The sequence below is a fragment of the Pelophylax lessonae genome (genome assembly GCF_965119305.1).
Source record: "Pelophylax lessonae genome assembly, chromosome: 5".
Lineage (NCBI taxonomy): Eukaryota > Metazoa > Chordata > Amphibia > Anura > Ranidae > Pelophylax > Pelophylax lessonae.
In genome coordinates, this window is record NC_138772.1 from 337,418,386 (window position 1) to 337,443,495 (window position 25,110).

Sequence of the window (25,110 nt, forward strand, 5' to 3'; positions counted from 1 at the left end):
AATACAGTATATAGGTAAATACTGATCACTGTATTTAGTGTCACTAGTGACCCTAATTTGCGCTTGCGCTAAGCCCATATAGGGTTAGGGCACCCGCCACCTATTCCCTAATAAACTTTTAACCGCTTGATCTTCCCCAGTTAACCCCTTCACTCCATATAAATCAGTGCACTAATATATACAGTATATCAGATAACTACTGATCACTGTATTTAGTGTCACTGGTGACCCTAATTTGCGCTTGCGCTAGGCCCGAATAGGTTTAGGCCACCCGCCATCTATCCTCTATAAAGGTTTAACCCCTTGATCTCCCCCAGTTTAACCCCTTCACTTCCCTGTCACAGTGTTCACTATATACAGTGATTACCGATCACTGTATTAGCGTCACGGGTGACACAACTTAGGCTAGCTAGTTAGCGTCAGGGTCCCACTACACCACCGTTACTTAGCGTCAGTTAGAGTCAAGTACACTAACACACACACACCACCGTTACTAGTATAGTGTTTGAACAGATCAATATCTGATCTGATCAGAACTATACTAGCGTCCTCATAATTTAGTGTTCCCCAAACGCAGTGTTTGCACAATCAGCACTGATTCCTGCTAGCACCTGCGTTTAGCCCCCCTGCCCAGCCCACCTTACCCAGGCAAGTGTAGTAATCAATAGATTACTGACACTTCCAAAAAACACAAATCACACAAAACCGCTGCGTTAGCAGAGTCAGGCCTGATCTCTGTTAGCACTAGCAGTTTTTCTTTGTAGCGACCAAATAGTCCTCGACAACCAGGTGCTTTTATTACCTAGTAGTCGCATCACTGTACGAGTAAATTTAGCTACCAAAATGACAAAACGTTCGCTCAGTGATGATGCTATATACAGTATAATGGCCATGTCAAGTGAGAGCGATGGGGAAGCCTCACTGTCAGAATCAGGGTCAATATACGAACCAGATGACAGCAGCGGCTCCCTGACAGATAGCTCCGACAGAGGGGTCCCTGCTAGGGTCAGGCGTACCCGACCCCATTCTGGAGTTGTTGACTTGCAAGAACTGGAGGTTTCTGGTATGCAGCAGAGTGCCAGTACTAGTGCCGCTCACACTTCTCGTGAACTGGCAAGCACGAGCGGCCTAGTACACCCTGGACCTTCAACCAGCACTGCAGTATCACCTGGTGACGTGGCGAGTCACCTGAGTGCAGTTGAAGCTGGTGCGGTGGCTAGCACGAGTAGTGGCCCGCAGCCACCGCGTATCCGAAGACAGGCCCGTAGAGCCCATAGTGTCCTCCCTGAAGCGCTGGCATATCCTAATTGGCAGCCCACAGATTCCACAGCGCCAGTACTTCCCCCATTCACCGCCCAACCCGGAATCCAAGTGGAAACAGCTGGTTTTAATCCCATAAACTTTTTTGAGCTGTTTTTCACTGAAGATCTTTTCAGATCTATTGTGGACCAATCAAATTTGTACACTCAACAATACATCGCCGCCAACCCAAATTCACCCCTTGCCAGACCATTCGCCTGGAATCCTATTACGATTCAGGAGTTTAAAACCTTTCTGGGCCTTTCCTTCAACACGGGCATTACAAGAAAGAATGAATTGCGGTTATATTGGTCCACTGACCCAATTCATCAAATGTACGTGTTCTCTGCTGCTATGTCCAGGGCTCGATACCAACAAATATTTCGGTTCATGCATTTCAACGACAATGAACTCTGTCGTCCTCGGGGAGACCCTGAATATGATCGGCTCCACAAAATTCGGCCCCTCATAGACCACTTCAATCAGCGGTTCGCAGCCTTGTTTACCCCCCAACAAGATGTCTGCGTTGACGAGTCCCTGATTAAGTTTACTGGTCGCCTTGCTATCAAACAGTACCTCCCCAGCAAGCGTGCCAGATACGGGGTCAAGTTGTATAAGCTTTGTGACAGGGCCACAGGCTATACAGTTAATTTCCGTGTCTATGAGGGAAAAGATAGCACTGTGGAGCCCCCCGACTGCCCAGGCTACATAGGGAGCAGCGGCAAGATAGTTTGGGACTTGGTGTCACCCTTATTCGGAAAGGGGTACCACTTGTACGTGGACAATTTCTATTCAAGCGTGCCACTTTTTAGACACCTCTATCAATTGCAAATTGGCGCTTGTGGCACCGTGCGATCTAATCGCCGGGGCTTCCCCCAGCGGCTAGTGAATGCCCCACTGAGCTCGGGGGAGAGAGCCTGCTTGAGGTGCGAGGAATTGCTTGCAGTGAAGTGGAGGGACAAACGAAACGTTTACGTGCTGTCCTCCATTCACCCAGACACGGCAGTCCAAATTACTACGGTCACCGGTGTTGTTGAGAAACCCCTCTGTGTCCACGACTATAACCGTAAAATGGGAGGGGTGGACTTCAACGACCAGATGATGGGACCGTACTTAATTGCCCGTAAGGCCAGACGCTGGTACAAAAAAGTGTCTGTATACCTATTTCAATTGGCTGTTTACAACGCTTTTGTCTTATACAAAGCTTCTGCTGGAACATTATCCTTCTTTCAATTCCAAGAAGAGATAATCAGAGCCCTTGTGTATTCAGCTGGTGCTCCTGCCCAACTTCCCCAACCAGATGCAGTGAGGCGGCTGCATGAGAGGCATTTTCCGCAATACCTCCCGAGTACCGATACCAAACGATACCCCCAAAAAAGATGCCGTGTCTGCAGCAAGCGCGGATTTAGGCGTGACACCCGGAATTATTGTCCCGACTGTCCTGACCGACCTGGTCTTTGCCACGGTGACTGTTTCCGTCGCTACCACACACTAGTGGATTATTAGCATAGGGTACAGCACGGCACAGTTTAGGGCACATTTACACAGGGTCTCAAAAGATGTTCGATGGCTATCGTCATTTTGAGAGACCCGAACCTGGAACCTGGAACTCGACGTTTGAAGAAAAAAAAAAAAATACATAAAAGCCAAAAATAGTTGTCGTCTCAGTCATTTTTTATGTTCTTCTACACTTCCTATGTACTTTTAATGTACTTTGTTTGTTTTTCATTCTTTTGTGACCTGTTTCTCTTGCAGGTACTCGTCGGCTACCACGCATTGATTTCATATATTCTGACACAAACAGTGTTTGCGCTCAGCATACATGGATACCTTTACTGATAGCAGCTGTGGTGATTTTCTGATTTCAGCACTGCAGTTAAAATCCTATTTTGGTATACGTGGATAGCGCCGTGTATACCCATCATTAAATTCAGTGGGTGGTTGTTTGGGCGGTTAATGATGAGAATCCAAAAACTTTTGTTGTGTCAGTCATTTTATATGTCCTACTCTTCCTAATGTACTTTTTTTTAATGTACTTTGTTTGTTTTTTCATTCTTTTGTGACCTGTTTCTCTTGCAGGTACTCGTCGGCTACCATGCATTGATTTTATATATTCTGACACAAACAGCGTTTGCGCTCAGCATATATGGATACCTTTGCTGATAGCAGCTGTGGTGATTTTCTGATTTCAGCACTGCAGTTAAAATCCTATTTTGGTATACGTGGATAGTGTCGTGTATACCCATCATTAAATTCAGTGGGTGGTTGTTTGGGCGGTTAATGATGAGTAATACTACGCATTATTCCTGTGCTGATTTCTGATAGGTTCTCTTTTTTTTCGTTCAGCCCACAGGCTGCATGAAAAAAAAAAAACCTATATGCCAAACAAAGACCAGCAATGTACTGGTACGTTGCTGGACTTTGAGTGGTTATACCAGGATGATGCCTGCAGATTTAGGCATCATCTTGGTATCGTTTTTTACAGCAAGCGGTCGGCTTACATGTAAAAGCAATCCTAGCGGGTAATTGGCCGCTAGACTGCTTTTACATGCAGTGGGAGGGGACTCCCCCCCCCCCTCCTGCCGCCTTCCGCTGCCTTCCACGGTTTTTCTCGGGCTCTCCTGTCCCACCGGTTAACCCGAGAGTGCAGCCGGTGGTTCAATTATCTAACCATAGAGCTGATTGGAGATGAGAATGGCTCCAATCATCTCTATGGCCTAAGATGCCGGAGGCTACGAGCATTTCATAACTTCTGTTTCGCCAGAAATAAACAGCGCCATTGGGAAATTGGGAAAGTATTTTATCACACCAATTTTGGTATGGTCAGATGCGTTAAGGTCAGAGGAAAGATCTAGAGTATAAAAGACCCCAATTTTTTTTAAAAAGAGTACCTGTCACTACAGATTGCTATCATAGAGGAAATTTAAATTCACCGTGATAACAATAAAAATGATTAAAGAAAAAAAAATGAAAGAAAAGGTGTCAAAATAACATAAGAAAGCAAATTAAAAAAAAAAAAAAACAAAAAAAAAAATCAAGCCCCCCTGTCCCCCCGTGCTTGCGCGCAAATGCGCGCACAAGCGTTGGTCTAGTGTCATATGTAAACCGCAATTTCAGCATGCATGTGAGGTATCGCCGTGAACGCCAGGTCGAGGGCAGTAATTGTTGTGGTAGACCTCCTCTGTAAGTCCAAAGTGGTAACCTGTAAAGACTTTTAAAGGCTTTTAAAACCGTACGTAGTTTGTTGCCGCGGCACGGGCGTGCGCAATTTTTAAAGCATGTCATGTTAGGTGTCTATGAACTCGGCATAAGATCATCTTTTAAATTTTACCAAACAATTTGGAATTATATAGTGTATTTCTGCATTAAAAATAAAAAAAGTGTTTTTTTACGCAAAAATTGCGTTTGGAAAATGTGTGCGCAAATACCATGTAACAAAAAAAATTGCAACATCCACCATTTTGTTCTGTAGGGCCTCTGCTTTAAAAAAATATATAATGTTTGGGGGTTCAAAGTAATTTTCTTGTGAAAAAAAAATATTTTTTCATGTAAACAAAAACTCACAGAAAAGGCTTGGTTTTCAAGTGGTTAGAAGAGTGGGTGATGTGTTGCTAAAATTGAGCATAAAATGCCAGGACTGTTCAAACACCCCCCAAATTACCCCTTTTTGGAAAGTAGACACCCAAAGCTATTTGCTGAGAGGCATATTGAGTCCATGGAGTATTTTATATTTTGCCCTAAGTTTCAGGAAAATGACAATTTGTTTTTTTTTTTTTTTTTTTTACACAAAGTTGTCACTAAATAATATATTGCTCACGCATGCCATGGGTATATGTGAAATGACACCCCAAAATACATTCTGCTGCTTCTCCGGAGTACAGGGATACCCCATGTGTGAGACTTTTTGTCAGTCTAGCCGCATACAGGACCCGGAAAACCAATCCGCACCTTCTGGCTTTCTAAGGGCGTAAATTGTTGATCTCACTCCTTACTACCTATCACACTTTTGAAGGCCATGAAATGCCAAAATGGCACAAAACCCCCCCAAATGACCCCATTTTGCAAAGTAGACACTCCAAGCTATTAGATGAGAGGCATGATGAGTCCATGGAATATGTTATATTTTGCCACAAGTTTCAGGAAAATTATTATTTTTTTTTTTTTTTTTTTTTTTACACAAAGTTGTCAGTAAATGATATAATGCTCACACAAGCCATGGGTATATGTGAAATGACACCCCAAAATACATTCTGCTGCTTCTCCTGAGTACAAGGATACCCCATGTGTGAGACTTTTTTGCAGTCTAGCCGCGTACAGGACCCGGAAAACCACTCCCCACCTTCAGGCTTTCTAAGGGCGTAAATTGTTGATCTCACTCCTTACTACCTATCACACTTTTGAAGGCCATGAAATGCCAAAATGGCACAAAACCCCCCCAAATTACCCCATTTTGCAAAGTAGACACTCCAAGCTATTAGATGAGAGGCATGATGAGTCCATGGAATATTTTATATTTTGCCACAAGTTTCAGGAAAATTATTATTTTTTTTTTTTTTTTTTTTTTTTACACAAAGTTGTCAGTAAATGATATAATGCTCACACATGCCATGGGTATATGTGAAATGACACCCCAAAATACATTCTGCTGCTTCTCCTGAGTACAAGGATACCCCATGTGTGAGACTTTTTTGCAGTCTAGCCGCGTACAGGACCCGGAAAACCACTCCCCACCTTCAGGCTTTCTAAGGGCGTAAATTGTTGATCTCACTCCTTACTACCTATCACACTTTTGAAGGCCATGAAACGCCAAGATGGCACAAAACCCCCCAAAATGACCTCATTTTGCAAAGTAGACACTCTAATCTATTTGCTGAGAGGCATGGTGAGTATTTTGCATCTCTCATTTTTTTTGGAAAATGAAGAAAAAACAGGAAAATGCATTTTTTTTCCTCTTTTTTCAAATTCCAAAACTTTGTGACAAAAAGTGAGATCTGCAAAACACCCAACATGCCTCTCTGCAAATAGCTTAGGGTGTCTACTTTCCGAAAAGGGGTCATTTGGAGGGGGGTTGTGCTGTCTTGGCATTTCATGGCCTCCGAAACTGTGATAGGTAGTCAGGAGTGAAATCAACAATTTACGCCCTTGGAAAGCCTGAAAGTGGGGGTTGGCTTTCGAGGACCTGTACTCGGCTAGACTGCAAAAAAGTCTCACACATGTGGTATCCCTGTACTCAGGAGAAGCAGCAGAATGTATTTTGGGGTGTCATTTCACATATACCCATGGCATGTGTGAGCAATATATCATTTAGTGACAACTTTGTGTAAAAAAACAAAAAAAAAAATAATAATAATATATTTCCCGGAACTTGTGGCAAAATATAAAATATTCCATGGACTCACCATGCCTCTCAGCAAATAGCTTGGGGTGTCTACTTTGCAAAATGGGGTCATTTGGGGGGGTTTTGTGCTATGTTGAAATTTCAGGGCCTCCGAAACTGTGATGGGTAGTCAGGAGTGAAATCAACAATTTACGCCATTAGAAAACCTAAAGATGGAGATTCATTTTCGGGGTCCCGTACACAGCTAGGCTCCCAAAAAGTCTCACACATGGGGTATCCCCATACTGAGGAGAAGCGGCAGAATGTATTTTGGGGTGTCATTCCACATATACCCATGTCATGTGTGAGAAATTTATCTTTTAGTGACAACTTTGTGTTAAAAAAAAAAAAAAAAAAAAATTGTAATTTTCCCAAAACTTGTGGCAAAATATAAAATATTCCATGGACTCACCATGCCTCTCAGCAAATAGCTTGGGGTGTCTACTTTGCAAAATGGGGTCATTTGGGGGGTTTTGTGCTATCTTGAAATTTCAGGGCCTCCGAAACTGTGATGGGTAGTGAGGAGTAAAATCAGCAATTTACGCCATTAGAAAACCTAAAGATGGAGATTGATTTTCGGGGTCCCGTACACAGCTAGGCTCCCAAAAAGTCTCACATATGTGGTATCCCTGTACTCAGGAGAAGCAGCAGAATATATTTTGGGGTGTAATTACACATATACCCATGGCATGTGTGAGAAATTTATCTTTTAGTGACAACTTTGTGTTAAAAAAAAAATTTTTTTTTTTTTTATTCATTTTTCAAACACCTGTGACAAAAAAATTAAATATTCAATGAGCTCAACATGCATCTCAGAACATTCCTTAGGATGTCTACTTTCCAAAAAGTGGTAATTTGGGGGGGTCTTGTACTGCCCTGCCATTTTAGCACTTCATGAATTGAGATAGGCAGTCAGAAATTAAAGCTGCGTAAAATTTCAGTATTTACACCATAGTTTGTAGACGCTATAACTTTTGCGCAAACCAATAAAAATACGCTCATTGAATTTTTTTTTGTCAAAGACATGTAGCTAAATATATTTTGGCCAAAAAATATGACATAAATTGAGTATATTGGATATTTTTTAAAAGACAAAGTTGAAAATTTCATTTTTTTGCAAAATTTTCGCTCTTTTTTTATTAATATCGCAAAAAATAAAAAGCGCAGAGGTGATCAAATACCACCAAAAGAAAGCTCTGTTTGTGGGAAAAAAAGGACGTAAATTTTGTTTGGGTACCACATTGCATGACCGCACAATTGTCAGTTAAAGTCGCACAGTGCCGAAGCACAAAAAGTGGTCTGGACGTAAGACAGCAAAATCCTCCGGTTGTAAAGTGGTTAAAAAGGTTTGGACATCAAATGTGGCAGGAATTGGTCACACAAGGCATGGTTATGGTTGCTCTTCACTCATACTCTGTTGACTATGATAAACAAAATGTAAACAAATGTAAAATGATCCCCACCCAAAGCCGGCCATAGATAGTTTGAATCTTGGCCGGTTCAGCAGGGACTGACAGAAACTTGAACCATGTATGGTCAGGCTGATTGCACTCAAGTTAATCGATCGATCAACTTGGGTACAACAAGCCTGTCTGATTTTTCATATGATTATTGCCAGCGGCTATAGCCACTGGCAATAATCACTTTGCGTTCTTCGGGAGGTGAGGGGTGTCTGGAGAACACAATAGCTCTGCGGGAGGGATCCCTCCATCAACACTGACTGTGTTAATGGGGGAATTGAGTGATTTTCTTTCCTATTCATATCAGGCTTAAGTCACAACAGTAGACAAACACAATGTGCGTAAGGTGATATCACACAAACATTTACAGTGATGGAGGAAAAAGTAAGTGAACCATTGGAATTAATAGCTGGTCAAACCTCCTTTAGCAACAATGACTTCAGGCAAACCTTTTTGGTAGCTCTGGGTCATACCTGCACACCATTCAGGGGGGATTTTGACCATCCCTCTACAAAACTGCTTTAGCTCAAATACATTTGTAGGATGGCTGGTGTGAATAGCTCTCTATTCAAACAGACAGTTCGAATCTTGGCCGGTTCAGCAGGGACCGGCCGAAATTTAAACCATGTACTGGCGGGCTGATTGTACCCATGTTGATCGATCGATCAACTTGGGTACAACCAGGCTGTCAGATTTTTCATGGGATTATTTCCAGAGGTTATAGCCACTAGCAATAATCACTTTGTGTTCTCCTTGGGGGGGGGGGGTTGCCAGGAGAACGCAATAGCTCTGTGGGAGGGATTCCCCCATGAACACTAACTGTGTTGATGAGGGAATTGAGCAATTTTCTTCCCTTAAACCCGTGTTTGCAGGAAAGAAAATCTCTCCATCTATAGCCAGCTTAAAGTGGAACTCCACTCTCCCAATCAACATTGATTATTTGTAATCCTCATGCTGCTAGCATTAGTACCTAGATAGGAAAGTATATCATATTTACTTGTTTTAAACTTTTTTTTTTACATTTCTTCAGTTGCTTCTTGGTTTTCCTGTCTAGGCCATTGATGTCATACATCCCAGGAGTCTTTAGGAAGGGAGGAGGGGTTTTCTTAGTTAGCTAAGCACACTCTTCTGCATGCATACTTGAGCTAAGGGCAGGAAGTAAATGCTACAAGAATCATTTTTCCCATACTCAAGAAGACCACGACCAGACATGCTTTAGGGTGATTTTTGAAGAGTTTTCTCACAAAAATAAAGCATAGAGACATGGTTACCTGGTGATCCTATCGGTAACACGCTTCCTGAAGTGTTCTAGGACTACAGAACACCTTACACCTCCTCTTCCCCTCAACTCCATTCAATAGAGAAGAGATGTTGAGTGGTCCACAGGGAGAAATGGGAACAATTTAGATTTATAACAGTGCAGCACATGATTTACAGGCATTTATGGCACTTATTGAACAGCTTTAAACATACTTCAAACGGTACATTTAACAGACCCCCCCCCCCCCCAAAAAAAAAAAGCAAAAAAGGGAACATTTTGGTGTTGTAAGCCAGCCTTGTCTGCAGTGTTGTGATAGAGAAGATATTTAGCTGTGTTTACCTAATTATGCTTTTTTTTTTTTTTTTAACTGATATAGCTATTGTCTTGTCAATTAAGTCTTTGTTTGTGCTGTGTGTTATAACTGGGCAGTGTATTAGATTCTACATGCTTTGTAGGAATCATAGATTTATTTACATGTATTTCTACCTTCAACTCTTAATAAGTTATAAGTAAATGCTATGTTTATGATCATCGTATTATTTCACTTGTGTGTTATTTTTGTAACATTGTACAAAAAAGTAAATATGCACTCATGTACATGTATTTCTGTACTGGTTCTTAAGACAAAGGTGCCTCTCCGTTTGTGTTCTTCTATTGCCACAGCAGCCAGCCTCCCAGGAGCTCATTACATTATCAGTTTATCTTAGTGCCTACTGCAATACAGTATACATTTTTTTACAATGTAGTAAAGCAGGCAGAGGTTTTTCAACTTTTATCAAAATAGTATTGAAGAAACCTGTATTGGTGCAAATATGTAGGCTGAAAATGCCCTTTGCCTGGGTGACCCTGGCTTTAATATTCTGTCAACTTATGTCACAACATTGTCACTGGTCAGGTCAGTAAGAAACATGCTACCAGTAAAATCGGAGTGAATTAGCAGTCAGCTCATAATAGTTCTGAGTTAGGGACAAACATTAAAGTTAAAGTGTATCTTAAACCCAAAAAACAAAAAATGAATTATTGCAATTTACCAATTATTAAATGTGGTGGCTGCATTAGTTTTCTATTTTACGTTTTTATTTCCTCTGTCTACACTTGGTGATTTTGCCAGTAAGTCTTTTAGTTTTGAACATCTCTTAAAGTGACAGTAAAGTCCGCTTTTTCACTTGTACCTACAGGTAAGACTTATTATAGGCTTACCTGTAGGTACAAGTGAGAAAGCGGACTTTATAATAAGCCTTACCTGCACATACTCTGAATATCTCCTAAACGTGCATAATTTAGGAGATATTTATAGCGGCCGGTGATGTCACCAGCACATGTACACTGAGCTCTGAATGGACAGCACATTCAAGCATGCAGTCCATTCAGAGCACTGTGCCACAGTCATGACTCCCATGCTCACACATTATGACATTAACCTGCAGGGGGCCTTTTTTTTTTTTTCTTCAAAAAGTGAGTTTACTACTGCTTTAACAGACCAAGCTGTCTAGCAAAAGTGGCAGTTAGAGGTGTGAGACAAATAATTTACCATTGACAGTGGAGCTTGCAGTGGCCATTTTATCTATCTATCTATCTATCTATCTATCTATCTATCTATCTATCTATCTATCTATCTATCTATCTATCTATCTATCTATCTATCTATCTATCTATCTATCTATCTATCTATCTATCTATCTATCTATCTATCTATCGTGTATATATATATATATATATATATATATATATATATATATATATATATATATACAGTATCTCACAAAAGTGAGTACACCCTCACATTTTTGTAAATATTTTATGATATCTTTTCATGTGACAACACTGAAGAAATAACACTTTGCTACAATGTAAAGTAGTGAGTGTACAGCTTGAATAACAGTGTGAATTTGCTGTCCCCTCAAAATAACTCAACACAGAGCCATTAATGTTGAAACCGCTGGCAACAAAAGTGAGTACACCTCTAAGTGACAATGTCCAAATTGGGCCCAAAGTGTCAATATTTGGTGTGGCCACTGATATTTTACAGCACTGCCTTAACCCTCTTGGGCATGGAGTTCACCAGAGCTGCCACTGAATTCCTCTTCCACTCCTCCATGATAACATCATGTAGCTGGTGGATGTTAGAGACCTTGCGCTCCTCCACCTTCCGTTTGAAGATGCCCCACAGATGCTCAATAGGGTTTAGGTCTGGAGACATGCTTGGCCAATCCATCAACTTTACTCTCAGTTTCTTTAGCAAGGCAGTGGTCATCTTGGAGGTGTGTTTGGGGTCGTTATCATGTTGGAATACTGCCCTTCGGCCCAGTCTCTGAAGGGAAGGGATCATGCTCTGCTTCACTATGTCACAGTACATGTTGCCATTCATGGGTCCCTCCATGAACTGTAGATCCCCTGTCATGGCAGCACTCATGCAGCCCCAGACCATGACACTCCCACCACCATGCTTGACTGTAGGCAATACACACTTGTCTTTGTACTCCTCACCTGGTTGCCGCCACACACACTTGACACCATCTGAACCAAATAGGTTTAACTTGATCTCATCAGATCACAGGACATGGTTCCAGTAATCCATGTCCTTAGTCTGCTTGTCTTCAGCAAACTGTTTGCGGGCTTTCTTGTGCATCATCTTTAGAAGAGGCTCCCTTCTGGGACGACAGCCATGCAGACCAATTTGATGCAGTGTGCAGCATATGGTCACAGCACTGACAGGCTGACCCAATTTGGACATTGTCACTTATGGGTGTACTCGTTTTGTTGCCAGCGGTTTAGACATTAATGGCTGTGTGTTGAGTTATTTTGAGGGGACAGCAAATATACACTGTTATACAAGTTGTACACTCGCTATGTTACACTGTAGCAAAGTGTAATTTCCTCAGTGTTGTCACATGAAAAGATATAATAAAATATTTACAAAAATGTGAGGGGTGTACTCACTTTTGTGAGATACTGTGTGTATATGTATATACTGCTTAAAAAAAATAAAGAAACACTTGTTAATCAGAGCCAAGCCAATTAAACTCCAGGGATATTGATCTGGTCGGTTAAGTAGCAGAGGGGGTTGTTTGGTTGTCTATCAGTTTCAGCTGCTTCAGTGTTTATGAAATTAACAACAGGTGCCCTAGATGAGCAACAATGAGACAACCTCCAAAACAGGAACGGTTTTACAGATGGAGGCCACTGACCTTTTTTTCCCACACTCATCTTTTCTGACTGTTTTTCATTAGTTTGGCATTTTGCTAGGGTCAGTGTCACTTTTGGATGAGGCAAAACCTGGACCCTATAGAGGTTGCACAGGCAGTCCAACTCCTCCAGTATGGCACATCAATACTTGTCATCGCCAGAAGGTTTTCTGTGTCTCCCAGCACAGTATCAAGAGCATGGAGGAGATTGCAGGAGACAGGCAGTTACTCTAGGAGAGCTGGACAGGGCTATAGAAGGTCCTTAACCCATCAGCAGGACCGGTACCTGCTCCTTTGTGCAAGGAGGAATAGGATGAGCACTGCCAGAGCCCTACAAAATGACCTCCAGCAGGCCACTGGTGTGAATGTCTCTAACAAAACAATCAGAAACAGACTTCACAAGTGTGACCTCAGGGCCCAATGTCCTCTAGTAGGCCCTGTGCTCACTGCCCCGCACCGTGGAGCTCAATTGGCATTTGCCATTGAACACCACAATTGATAGGTCACAGATGAGAGCAGGTTTACCTTGAACACATGTGACAGATGTAAAAGGGTCTGGAGAAGCAGTGGGAAACGTTATTCTTTCTGTAACATCATTCAGCATGATCGGTTTGGTGGTGGGTCAGGGATGGTCTGGGGAGGCAGATCCATGGAGGGACACACAGACCTCTACAGGCTAGACGATGGCACCCTGACTGCCATTCGGTATCAGGATGAAATCCTTGGACCCATTTTCAGACCACACGCTGGTGCAGGTCCAGGGTTCCTCCTGGTGCACAACAATGCCTGGCCTCATGTGGCGAGAGTATATAGCCAGTTCCTGGAGGATGAAGGAATTGATACCATTAAATGGCCCCCATGCTCCCCTGACCTAAATCCAATAGAGCACCTCTGGGACATTATGTTTCGGTCCACCCGACGCTGCCAGATTGCACCTCAGTCTGTTCAGGTGCTCAGTAATTCCCTGGTCCAGATCTGGGAGTAAATACCCCAGGAGACCTTCCGTCGTCTCATTAGGAGCATGCCCCAACATTGTCAGGCATACATACAAGCACGTGGGGGCCATACAAACTACTGAGTACCATTTTGAGTTGCTGCAATGAAATTTCAGCAAAATGGATTAGCCTGCTGCATCATTTTTTCACTTTGATTTTCGGGGTGTCTTTGAATTCAGCCCTCTGTAGGTTGATAATTTTAATTTCCATCAGACGATGTGGAATCCTTTAGTTCCTAACACATTACCCAGTCCATATCAGTATAGATATCCAACATGGTATTTCTCCCCATTGAGATCTGATGTATTTTCAAAGTGTTCCTTTAATTTTTTTGAGCAGTGTATAAAACTGTTAGCTGTTGGATTAAAGCTGTTAGTCAAGTCCAAAGGTTGCTCCTCCATCCAGAGTGGAGCCTCCCTAATACAGGAAATGTGTTACTTGTCAGGTCACCAGGTAAAAATAAAGGGGGAAAAAAAGCCTAAAAAAACAAAACAAAACAAATGTAGCCACTGCATATGGGGATTGGTAGGCTGCAATAAATTACTTTTTGTTTTTGGGTTTACATATACTTTAACCACTTACAGATATATACTGCGGCAGGGCAGCCCGGCTGCACAAAATCATGTACCTGTACGTGACTTTGTGCAAGAGGTCTGGGGCACACTCGCGCGCCGCCGGCGACCCGCTACCCCTGTGATTGGACACAGCAGAAGCCAATTAGTGGGTCCGGTGGCCGCGATAGCCTCCTGCCACCCGTGATTGCTCTCTAGAGAGGCAGAACGGCCGTCTGCCTATGTAAGCAAGTCAAACCGCCGTTCTGTGAGGGAGGAAAATTAAGATATTGTGTTTCTGCTAAGCAGAAACACAGATCTCTGTTTTCCTCCAGTCACAGCATTAGCCCCCACAGTTAGAAAGCACTCCCTAGGAGCATACTTAACCCTTTCATCACCCCTGATGTTAACCCCTTTCCTGCCAGTGTCATTTATACAAGTACAGTGCTTTTTTTTTTTTTTTTTAGCACTCATCACTGTATTGGTGTCACTGGTCCCCAAAAAAGGGACACTTAAGCCCCGTACACATGTACCGATCGTTGGCCGAACGATCGGCCGTATTTTGTCCGAGGGCTGTCTTGTCTGTTGAAAACTGCAAAAAACTGCACACGAATTTTGTCGGCCAACAACAGCCGACTGCAGAAGTGATGTCATGTGATGGTTAACTTTCCTGGTCTTTTTTCTTTTCTGAGCATGCCCAGTCTTGCAAATCTGCTGTCTGTCGGCCGAAATCTGTACTGACTGGCGAACAATCGGCCGTTCTGGTGTTGGCCAACAAAAATTTTAATGCCTGCACGACAGATTCTGTTCGGCCGAAAATGCGCTGTCGGCTGTCGGAAGCATCATACTAACAAGCCTACAATTGGCCGATCGGTCGTCGGCCGAATCTTTATGGCCGACAATCGGTACGTGTGTACGGGGCCTTTAGTGTCAGATTTGTGCGCTGCCATGTCGCAGTCCTGCTAAAAATCACACATCGCCACCATTACTAGTAAAAACAATATAAAAAATAAAAAATCTAAACATTTTGTAGACGCCATAGCTTTTACGCAAACCAATCAATTTACACTTATTGGGATGTTTTTTTAACAAAAATATGTAGCAGACTACATATTGGCCTAAATTGATGACTCAATTTGATTTTTTTTTTTCAATTTTTTGGGGGTATGTTTTATAGCATAAAGTAAAAAAATATAGTTTTTATTTTTCAAAACTGTCAGTCTTTTTTTTGTTTATAGCTCAAAAAATAAAAACCGCAGACATGATCAAATACCACCAAAAGCTCTATTTGTGGGGGAAAAAATGACATACATTTTATTTGGGTACAGCGTCACACTTCTGTGCAATTGTCAGTTAAAGTAACGTAGTGCCATAACGCAAAACATGGCCTGGTCAGGAAGGGAGGTAAATCCTTCTGGGGCTGAAGTGGTTAAAGAAACAGTATGACCCCCAGGCAAGTAGCATTTTCGGAGGGAGGTCAGCAAGGGCATTCATGTTGAAATACTACTATACAATAGCATTATTATTACTACTACTACTACTCCTACTACTACTAATATAATAATAATATTAATAATAATAATAATAATAATAGCAGTATTATTAATGGTATGTTATTGTTATCAGTATATGTTTTTTCAATTCAAGTTTTGCAGCATAGACATGCAAGTCTAACACCAGTACAGTGCTTTAATAACTATTATTTCTATGTCTGCTCTATATAGAATACAGCTATGTCCATACTTATTCAGCAAGCCAATTTGCAGAACAGTTAACCATTTGAGGCATTGTTAAATAGCTCTGGACTTGTATATTACAGAATATCAGCTGGTATAAAATGTATGATAATGATGGTAACATTTACCCACAAATATTACAGCTATTTCTGGCTAAGACTTGAATGGTAAGCCATTATTAGCCAGGATCCCCATAGATGAATCTACATATGATCTTTAATGTCAGAGTGTGTGCACAGCAGCCAGTGATTTTGCTGCCTCTTGCTTGCTGGTGTGTCTGTAATGTGTCCAGCAGCATCCCCTGCTGTCAGAGTGTGTCCATTCATGCAATGTATCTGTGTGCCTTACTAGCCAGCTCAGACGATCAGCTTTGTCATGGAAGGTTCAGCATTAACCCTCTGCTGCCATGCAGCTCCAGTGCTCAGACATTAACCCCTGCACGGCCAGCAGAGGGATGAGGGTGCAATGGTGAGCTGTGACAAGTGGGTCTGTTGTTGCTGCTGAGCTGGGGGAGGGATTTCCTCACCTCCTGTTCATTGCTGCTCTCCTCCTGTTCCCATCTACATTCAAATCCTTAACGTATTTTCTCTTTTTCCCTCCTCCCCTTCTGCTGTCTCTTTCTGCCTTTTTTTTCCTCTCCCCTCCCCCCCACTACTCTCTCTTTCTGTTCCTATGTATGTGTCTTTTCCTCTCTCTCTCTCTCTCTCTCTCTCCCCTTTCTCTCCCCCTCCTCCTTGGCACCTTCTTCTCTTCCTTGCCCCCCTTTTTTTTTCTTTTTTTTTTGCTTTTGATTGACCAACTGTATTAGCTCGCCGGGCGACCCTGTACACCGTGCACCCCTTAATGGCGGCATCTTCAGAGGAGGAGACTGATCGGCGACCCATCAGAAGAGTCCGGTCAAAAAGTGACACCCCCTATCTGGCTGAGGCTAGGATTTCCCTGAACCTGCAGACAGGTAAGAAGATCCTCCCCCCCCCAGGAGATGTCCATTCTGCCGGTACTGATCTACTCTGCCGGGCTCCTCCGGAGCTGTCCATCCTGTCGGTGCTGATCTGCTCCACTGGGCTCCTCTGGTGCTGATCCACTGCACTGGGCTCCTCTGGTACTGATCCACTCCATTAGGTTCCTCTGGAGCATTCCACACTACTGGTGCTGATCCACTCCACTAGGCTCCTCTGGAGCTGTCCATCCTGCCGGTGCTGATCTGCTCCACTGGGCTCCTCTGGAGCTGTCCACACTACTGATGTTGATCCACTCCACTGGGCTCCTCTGGTGCTGATCCACTCCAATAGGCTCCTCTGGAGCAGTCCACACTACTGATGTTGATCCACTCCACTGGACTCCTCTGGTGCTGATCCACTGCACTGGGCTCCTCTGGTACTGATCCACTCCACTGGGCTCCTCTGGAGCAGTCCAAACTACTGGTATTGATCCACTCCACTAGGCTCCTCTGGAGCTGTCCATCCATCCTGGTGTTGATCTGCTCCACTGGGCTCCTCTGTAGCTGTCCACACTACTGGTGTTGATCCACTCCACTGGGCTCCTCTGGTGCTGATCAACTCCACTAGGCGTTTCTGGTGCTGCCCACCCTACTGGTGCTGATCCACTCCACTGGGATCCTCTTGTACTGACTCACTCCACTGGGCTCCTCTGGTGCTGATCCCCTCCACTGGGCTCATCTGGTGCTGATCCACTCCACTGGGCTCCTCTGGTGCTGATCCACTTCACTGGGCTCCTCTGGTGCTGATCCACTCCACTGGTCTCCTCTGGTGCTGATCCACTCCACTGGTCTCCTCTGGTGCTGATCCACTCCACTGGGCTCCTCTGGTGCTGATCCACTCCACTGGGCGCCTCTGGTGCTGATCCACTCCACTGGTCTCCTCTGGTGCTGATCCACTCCACTGGTCTCCTCTGGTGCTGATCCACTCCACTGGGCTCCTCTGGTGCTGATCCACTCCACTGGGCTCCTCTGGTGCTGATCCACTCCACTGGGCTCCTCTGGAGCTGTCCACACTACTGGTGCTGATCTGCTCCTCGAGGCTCCCCTGGAGCTGTCCCCCTTGCTAGTGCTGATCTGCTCCTCCGGGCTCCTGCAACGCTCCTTTGTGTCAGTGACCAGTGACACAGCTGACAGTCTCAGGAGTCAGGACAAACATGTCAAAAGTCCCAGGGCTGACTTACAAAGGTAGCAGCTCTATGGATCTACTCTCGTGATTGTGGTGAGAACATTCATTAAAACATAGAAATGAATTCAAACTTGTACTGTTTTGTGTTGAACGTGTGCTAAATATCACCTACCGACAATGACACAGGGGAAGGAATCATGCTTGTGGAAAGGGCAAAGCAGGGGGACTGTCACTGATGATGTGTAATAAGTCATGAAAGGACACTGCTGTGATTTCAACAGGAGAATGAATAGCAAGTGTTAAAATGCCTCATCATGGTACTAGGAAAAGATCAGCTGCTAGTGCTGAATGTGAACACATATTAGTATTGCTGGCAGCAAAATCCCTGAGTTTTATGGATTTATTTAGAAATCCGAAATAGTTTATATTCATGTTCTATCTGATTTTACTAGAGCATATAAGGTCATGAAAACTCTTTGTTTTTAAATACTGCTTACTGATCACTTTGTGGTTCAATGTTTCCTCCCTATAATGCATTAACATATTACTTACTATATACATACATATATATATATATATATATATATATATATATATATATATATATATATATATATATATATATATATATATATATATGTCATAGGAATAGTAGCTGCTAGTGCTGAATGTGAACACAAATTAATATTTCTGACAGCAAAATCCTTGAGTTTTAGCAATTTATTTATAAATTCGAAATTACATTATATTAGTATTCCATCTGATTTAACTAGAGCAGATAAAATACAGAATACTCTTCACTTCTTAACACTGCTTTGCTGATCACTTTGTGGTCCAGTGTTTCCTCCTTATAATGCATCCACATATATATATATATATATATATATATATATATATATATATACCTGTATGTCATAGGAACAGATCAGCTGCTAAAGCTAAATGTGAACACAGATTATTATTGCTGATAGGCGACAGCAAAATCCCAGAGTTTTATCAATGTATTTAGAAATCTGAATTAGCTTATATTAGTGTTCCATCTGATTGAACTAAAACTGATACAAATAAGAAGATTGTTTATTTAAACATTGCTTGCAGATTACTTTGTGATTCATAATGTTTCCTCCTTAGAATGCTTCAACACATTACTTGCTATATGTCATGGTCATAGGAACAGATCAGCTGCCAGTGCTGAATGTGAGCACACATTAGTATTGCTTACAGCAAAAATCCCTGAGTTTTATGGATTCATTTAGAAATCTAAATTAGCATATATTAATGATCCATCTGACTCAACTAGAGCAGTAAAGAAGACTTTTTATTTTATTTAAAATTGCTTGCTGCTATGATTCAATATTTCTTTGCAACATGTATTTGTCTCTGCTGACTTGTTCAAGAAAGGGCTTGCAAGACATATATTGTATATATAATATGTATACAGTGTATGTATATATATATATATATATATATATATATATATATATATATATATATATATATATATTGTATGTGTGTATATATATATATATATATATATATATACATCTACATATATACATACATATATATATATATATATATATATATATACATATATGTACTGTGTATATATATATATATATATATGTACTGTCTATGTGTGTGTATATATATATATATATATATATATATATATATATATATACATACACACACATGTACATTATATATATATTATGATGAGTACAATACACCACAGAGATCTTAAAGGTAAAGAAAATAATCATGATCATAAAAAACTAGAAGTTACAAATAATACAAATAAGCTTATATGGTATATTGCTGTGGTTTAGGGTGTTTTCTATCATTTTGATACTGTATATTAGGGCTGTATAGGCTCCATTTTTCTTTTTTTAGATCAGAGTGCCATGTAGAAGGTTAATTGTATTGTGAAATATTTTGAAATCTGCTTGACTGAATGAAGGATGTGTTGCCATGGTGATTGGAGTACTGTGGCTAGGAGACAAATGCTACACGAAGAGTCAATCAAACCTGGAGTTTCACAAGTATTGTATTTTGGTCGTTCATGCTGTTTTGCAAGAAGCAATCACAATGGTTTTAATTCGTTAACAGGAAAAATAATGTATACCACTACTACAAATGTTCTGTTCTGTTCTGTTCCAAGATCTGTGTTAGAAAATGCAGTTAAGGGTCAGCTGGCTTTATGTTGAAATGATCAGAGAAATGTTTTTACTACTGATAAAATGAATGAGGTGCATATGTCCAAATATACTGTGTATAATATGTCATGTTGTCCTTTGGACCTAGGCCATCCAGTTGAGCCTTGATAGCAGTGGTCCTAAAATTGTATCTTAGCTTACTGGATTTAAAGAAAAGAAGACATACATATATTGCTTTGAAGAGACCCTGTCACCATAAAAAATACTAAAAGGTGTTGCATGCCATGAACTGCAGGCACCCAGAGGTATGTACCTGCAGCAAATTTAAAGCGGAAGTAAACCCATCAATTTGATCGTTTCAAAAAACAGTCAACATTCCCGGCATGCCGGAAATGCTAGCTGTCACATTGGTTGTGCTCTCAACCAAACTGTCAAGCCATTCAATGGCTGATGTCATAACGGATCACATGTGCAGCATCATGGCAGTTGCAGATTAAACAGTGGCCAAGATGGCAGCTTCCTTGGCTGAAAACAATACTAGGGTTTACTTCCACTTTAATTATCCCCTAATCCCAGCTGTTCTACTTGGGCAGCACTTCCTCATAAGGGCTGAAGCCTGCCCCCCTTCTCTTTACTTCCTCCCACAAATTCCTATTGGCCAGCAAGGTGCTCAATCATAGCGATGGGCCAATAGGAATATGTGGGTGGAGTTTAGCAGCATGCTCAAACACTGCCAAGAAGTATTGCCTCTAACAGGTATGTGCTTGTGCTTTTACATGTTTGCAGCTTTTTGTATTCTTAAAGTGGCAGAGTCTAATTAGAAAAATGAATAGTTGATTCCGTAAGCGGAGCCTCAATTCTCACAGGTACATTTGTATGGTAAGTGATTTCATTTCCATTAATATGTAGACTGTGGTCGTTTGGATCTAGGCCACCCAATTGAGCCTAGACAGCAGTGGTCCCAAAATTGTATCTTACTAGGTTTACAGGAAATAAGACATGTATTGCTTTGAAGAGATCCTGTCACTTTAAGAATACTGAAAGGTGTTGACTGATATAAAATCCAGGCAGCCAGCGGTACGTACCTTTATCCCCCAATTTACCAAATTCCAGATTTTCTATTTGGGCAAAGCTTCAGTACTTCCTCATAGTTCTGAAGCTTGCCCCCACTTCTCTTTCATACATTTCTATTGGCCTGCAAGGTAATTTAAAAAAATGGATGGACCAATAGGATTGTGTGGGTGGAGTTTAGCAGCATTCTCCAACACTACCAGGAATCATCACCTGGCATTCGGGCAAAGCAGAGAATACCCTTAGCTGCTACAGGTATGTGTCTGCACTTATGTCTGCAACTTTCATTATTCCTAAAGTGGTTCTAAAGTCTAATAGTGGAAAGTAACCAGGTATCCTGGGAGCTGAATATCATAACAAGACCCGCTGTGTGATGGTAAATGTCAGTCTCTGTCTAGACCCCCGTCAGGTCACGCTTCCAATGCATCTCGCTCCTCCCCTGAAGCTTACTTCAGGGGAGGAGTGAGACACATTGGGGGCATGACCTGGTGGGGTTGAGACTCCCATTTACCATCACACAGCGGGTCTTGTTATGATGTTCGGCTCCCGGGACATCTGGATACTTTCCACTATTTCTCGGAGCATATACAAGCTCCCTTCCTGGCCAGAACTCACAATTGCGGGCACAGGATTCAATTCCTACATAATTTGAGTGCCTCACACACTTATTCTTGGTACTAATATCTAATTGCCTGCATTAAGGTAACAAAAAAGTCTCACTACTTGTTGTGCGCCTGACTCCTTCACCAATCCAGCACTGTCACTGTCCTGTCTGTAGCAGCGCTGCTCCCTCTTCCTAGTCTCACAGGAGACTTTGAGAGGAGTAGGAGCCATAGGCTTCTGCTGCTATCAGTCAAATTTTGAAGGGAGGGAATGAAGGGTGTGGCTGAACCACTCAGTGTGTATTTTTTGGACGCACACACTGGAGTCCCACTTGGGAGTGCGCCCACATAGGTGCACTCTAAGCATGCAGCTTGCTGAGGGGTCACTCGTAGGAAGAAGGAGCAGAGAGCGCTGTCAGGGGACTCCAGACAAGGATGTAAGATACTGCTCTGTGATTTAGAAAAAAATTATTAGATTTACCAAAATGAGTCTCAGTTCTCACATTTACATTGTAAGTGATTTACTGTTCATGAAAAAGTAAGCAAAACATTTGGAAGGCCCATTTACACTTGACTTGAGTGTTGGAATTTTTTGCGTTTGAGCAGGTGTTTTTTGCACTTTTTATGCTTGTGTTTTTTTTATTATTATTTTAGCCAGTGGGAAGCTAAAATCTAGGCAAGAAAATGCATGAAAAACATGCTGTTTTTAGACATTCCCATTAAATTTTATTGGGGCTACAACTCATACCCAAAAAAAAACTCAGGGGACACTATCCTCAGGTGTGAACTGGCACCATGGAGTATAATGGAAATCCTAGTGTTGAGCATTAAAGTGCTTCTGATGAAGTTTCAAATTGCTTACATGTAAACAGTGCCTTAGAAGGGTCTTTGCTCTAGGCAAAACAGTGTAGTAACATTGAAGTGGAGAAAACCATTGTTCATCCACAGAGCCTTACCACAATCACTCATCTGCTCTCAACCTTTTTTAATTTGTGCCCATTGCGCACGAGGTCACCCAGCAGCAGCGCATCCTTCCTGGTGTCCTTCCTAGGGTCAGGTGCAGCATTCTGCTCCACTGCAGGCAGTCTCACAAAGTCTATGGCAGGCTGAGGCTGGATAGGGCTAAACACTGTGCCAAGTGGTATTGGCATTTAGGGCCCTGTTCTTTGGTACCCCAATGAAGTAGTTACCTGTGGATGAAATAATATTTCTGAAAAGACCAAAATTGGGATCATTTGGGTTTCATCCTCTATGTTATTTATTATCTTTATACTTGTTTGTGCTAGACACTCCTTTATAGATATGTTTTAGGCTGGGTGCACACTGGTGTGAATTGGATGCAGGTTTCGGCTGCAGAGCAGTCTGCAGAAGGGTCCTGTGCGTCTTCTGGTCCATTCCAGGTCCGAATTCAGGCAAAAATTCAGACCAAATTCTGGCCTGAAACGGTGAACAGGGATGCACCGGACCCCCTGCTGCAAGTCACTCTGCGCACAGTGTGAACCCAACCTTAAAGAGTTTCTCCACACTCAGCAAATTATCATTATTCTGTACTTATATTCAAGTGTATATTATATTAGCTTGGTAACATTCCTGCTTCAAAAATAATTACCTTCTTAACTCAGGTACTAACTACCTTCATACCTCTGGTACTAACTGCCTTCTTACCTCTGGTACTAACTACCTTCTTACCTCTGGTACTAACTGCCTTCTTACCTCTGGTACTAACTACCGTCTTATCTCTGGTACTGACTACCTTCTTACCTCTGGTACTAACTACCTTTTTACCTCTGGTACTAACTACCTTCTTACCTCTGGTACTAACTACCTTCTTACCTCTGGTACTGACTACCTTCTTACCTCTGATACTAACTACCTTCTTACCTCTGGTACTGAATCTCTTTGTATTTTTTTCTATTCATCTTCTACATTACAATTCCCTATATGCTTCTCTCCAGCTATATCACAATGTTTCCTTTCATGCATATGGTATAATAACATGAGGGCACATTTATATTCAGGGTTTAGAATAAAAAAATTGGCTGTAGTTTCATATTAGCTTAAAAGCAGAGCATTCATCTTTTAAACCACATTTAACAATTCTCTGATGCCTTATTCCTAAAGCACAAATAAAAAAAAATGAGTAATGACATATTTCAAACAAGCATTGCTGATGACAAAACAGTGCTTACAGTAAATGCATGGTTCTGTTGCGGTGTGTTGGAAAATAGTAGGATTATTGTTGAGCCCACATCTGTTCACACATTCTTAGCAAAAGAGCTGGTACCAGACATTGAACTGAGTGGTGGTGCTCAGTTACTATTGCAGAGATAATAGAAAACACTAAGGCCCCTTTCACACTGTCCGTCCGTCGGACGGAGTCCGTTTTTCTCAGCGGGGGATCGAGCCACCGATCCCCCGCTGAGCAGGAGGATGACAGCTGTGTCTCTGCGCTGTGTGCGGAGACACAGCTGTCAGTTCCCCATGCATCTCTATGGGGGGAAATCGGATGGGAATGGACCGTCGGTCCATTCTCATCCGATCCCATCTGATCCAATCCGCTGGTTAGATGGAAAATAGGGTTTCCATCCGTCCAGATTTGACGGATCAGATGTCAGCGGACTGTCCGCCTGTGTGAAAGAGCTCTAACACTATTCAAGGAGGCATATAAATAATTTTTGAGAAGCTACATGCACTCGTTACCTCCCACACTCCAAAAACATGCTGGTAGGTTAATTGGCTTCTAAATTGGCCTCAATATATGAGTATGGGTCTTAAAATCCAACTACAGCCTTCTAAACAGACCCTGGTAACACTCTGTTGAGTGACTAATGCAGCTCTGGTACTATTTTCAAACCTGGAGCCACAAAAAGTAAGGTTCCATATAAGATGTATAAGATTACTGCTTCAGTTTCTTTACCCTTAAGATGGCCTTGAGTTGTCAGTACTATAGGATGTGAAACAGTAAACTGTAAGGAGATTGAGCAAAATGATAGACCACTTTCTCGAAATAACTTATTCATTAGAATATGCTCTCTTTTGTTTTAAGTCGTGAAAAAGATCTGTGGGATCCAAAAAAAACCACACATACTCACTTAAATGGCTGCAGCATAAAACCGAGCTGCAGCAGTCCCTGCTGATTATACACCGAGAACTGAGCAATCAAAGACCACTCTGATCGCTCAGTTCTTCTTTCCACTCTGAGGACTGTTAATCGCCGCTCTATGTTCTGCCTCTCCAGTGCTCACTGGAGCGCCGGACTGTTGGGGGGGGGGGGGGAAGCAGCTGGCT

General features: G+C 42.1%; 1 protein-coding gene across 1 annotated transcript in view; it reads left to right on the plus strand.

The window, feature by feature from the left end:
• PHACTR1 (phosphatase and actin regulator 1) overlaps positions 1-25,110 on the plus strand; it is a 490,073-nt gene that overhangs the window by 51,132 nt on the left and 413,831 nt on the right. Inside the window, exon 3 of the mRNA XM_082257554.1 lies at positions 16,673-16,819. Coding sequence (XP_082113680.1) covers positions 16,673-16,819 — 147 coding nt within the window. The remainder of the gene's footprint in view (positions 1-16,672; positions 16,820-25,110) is intronic.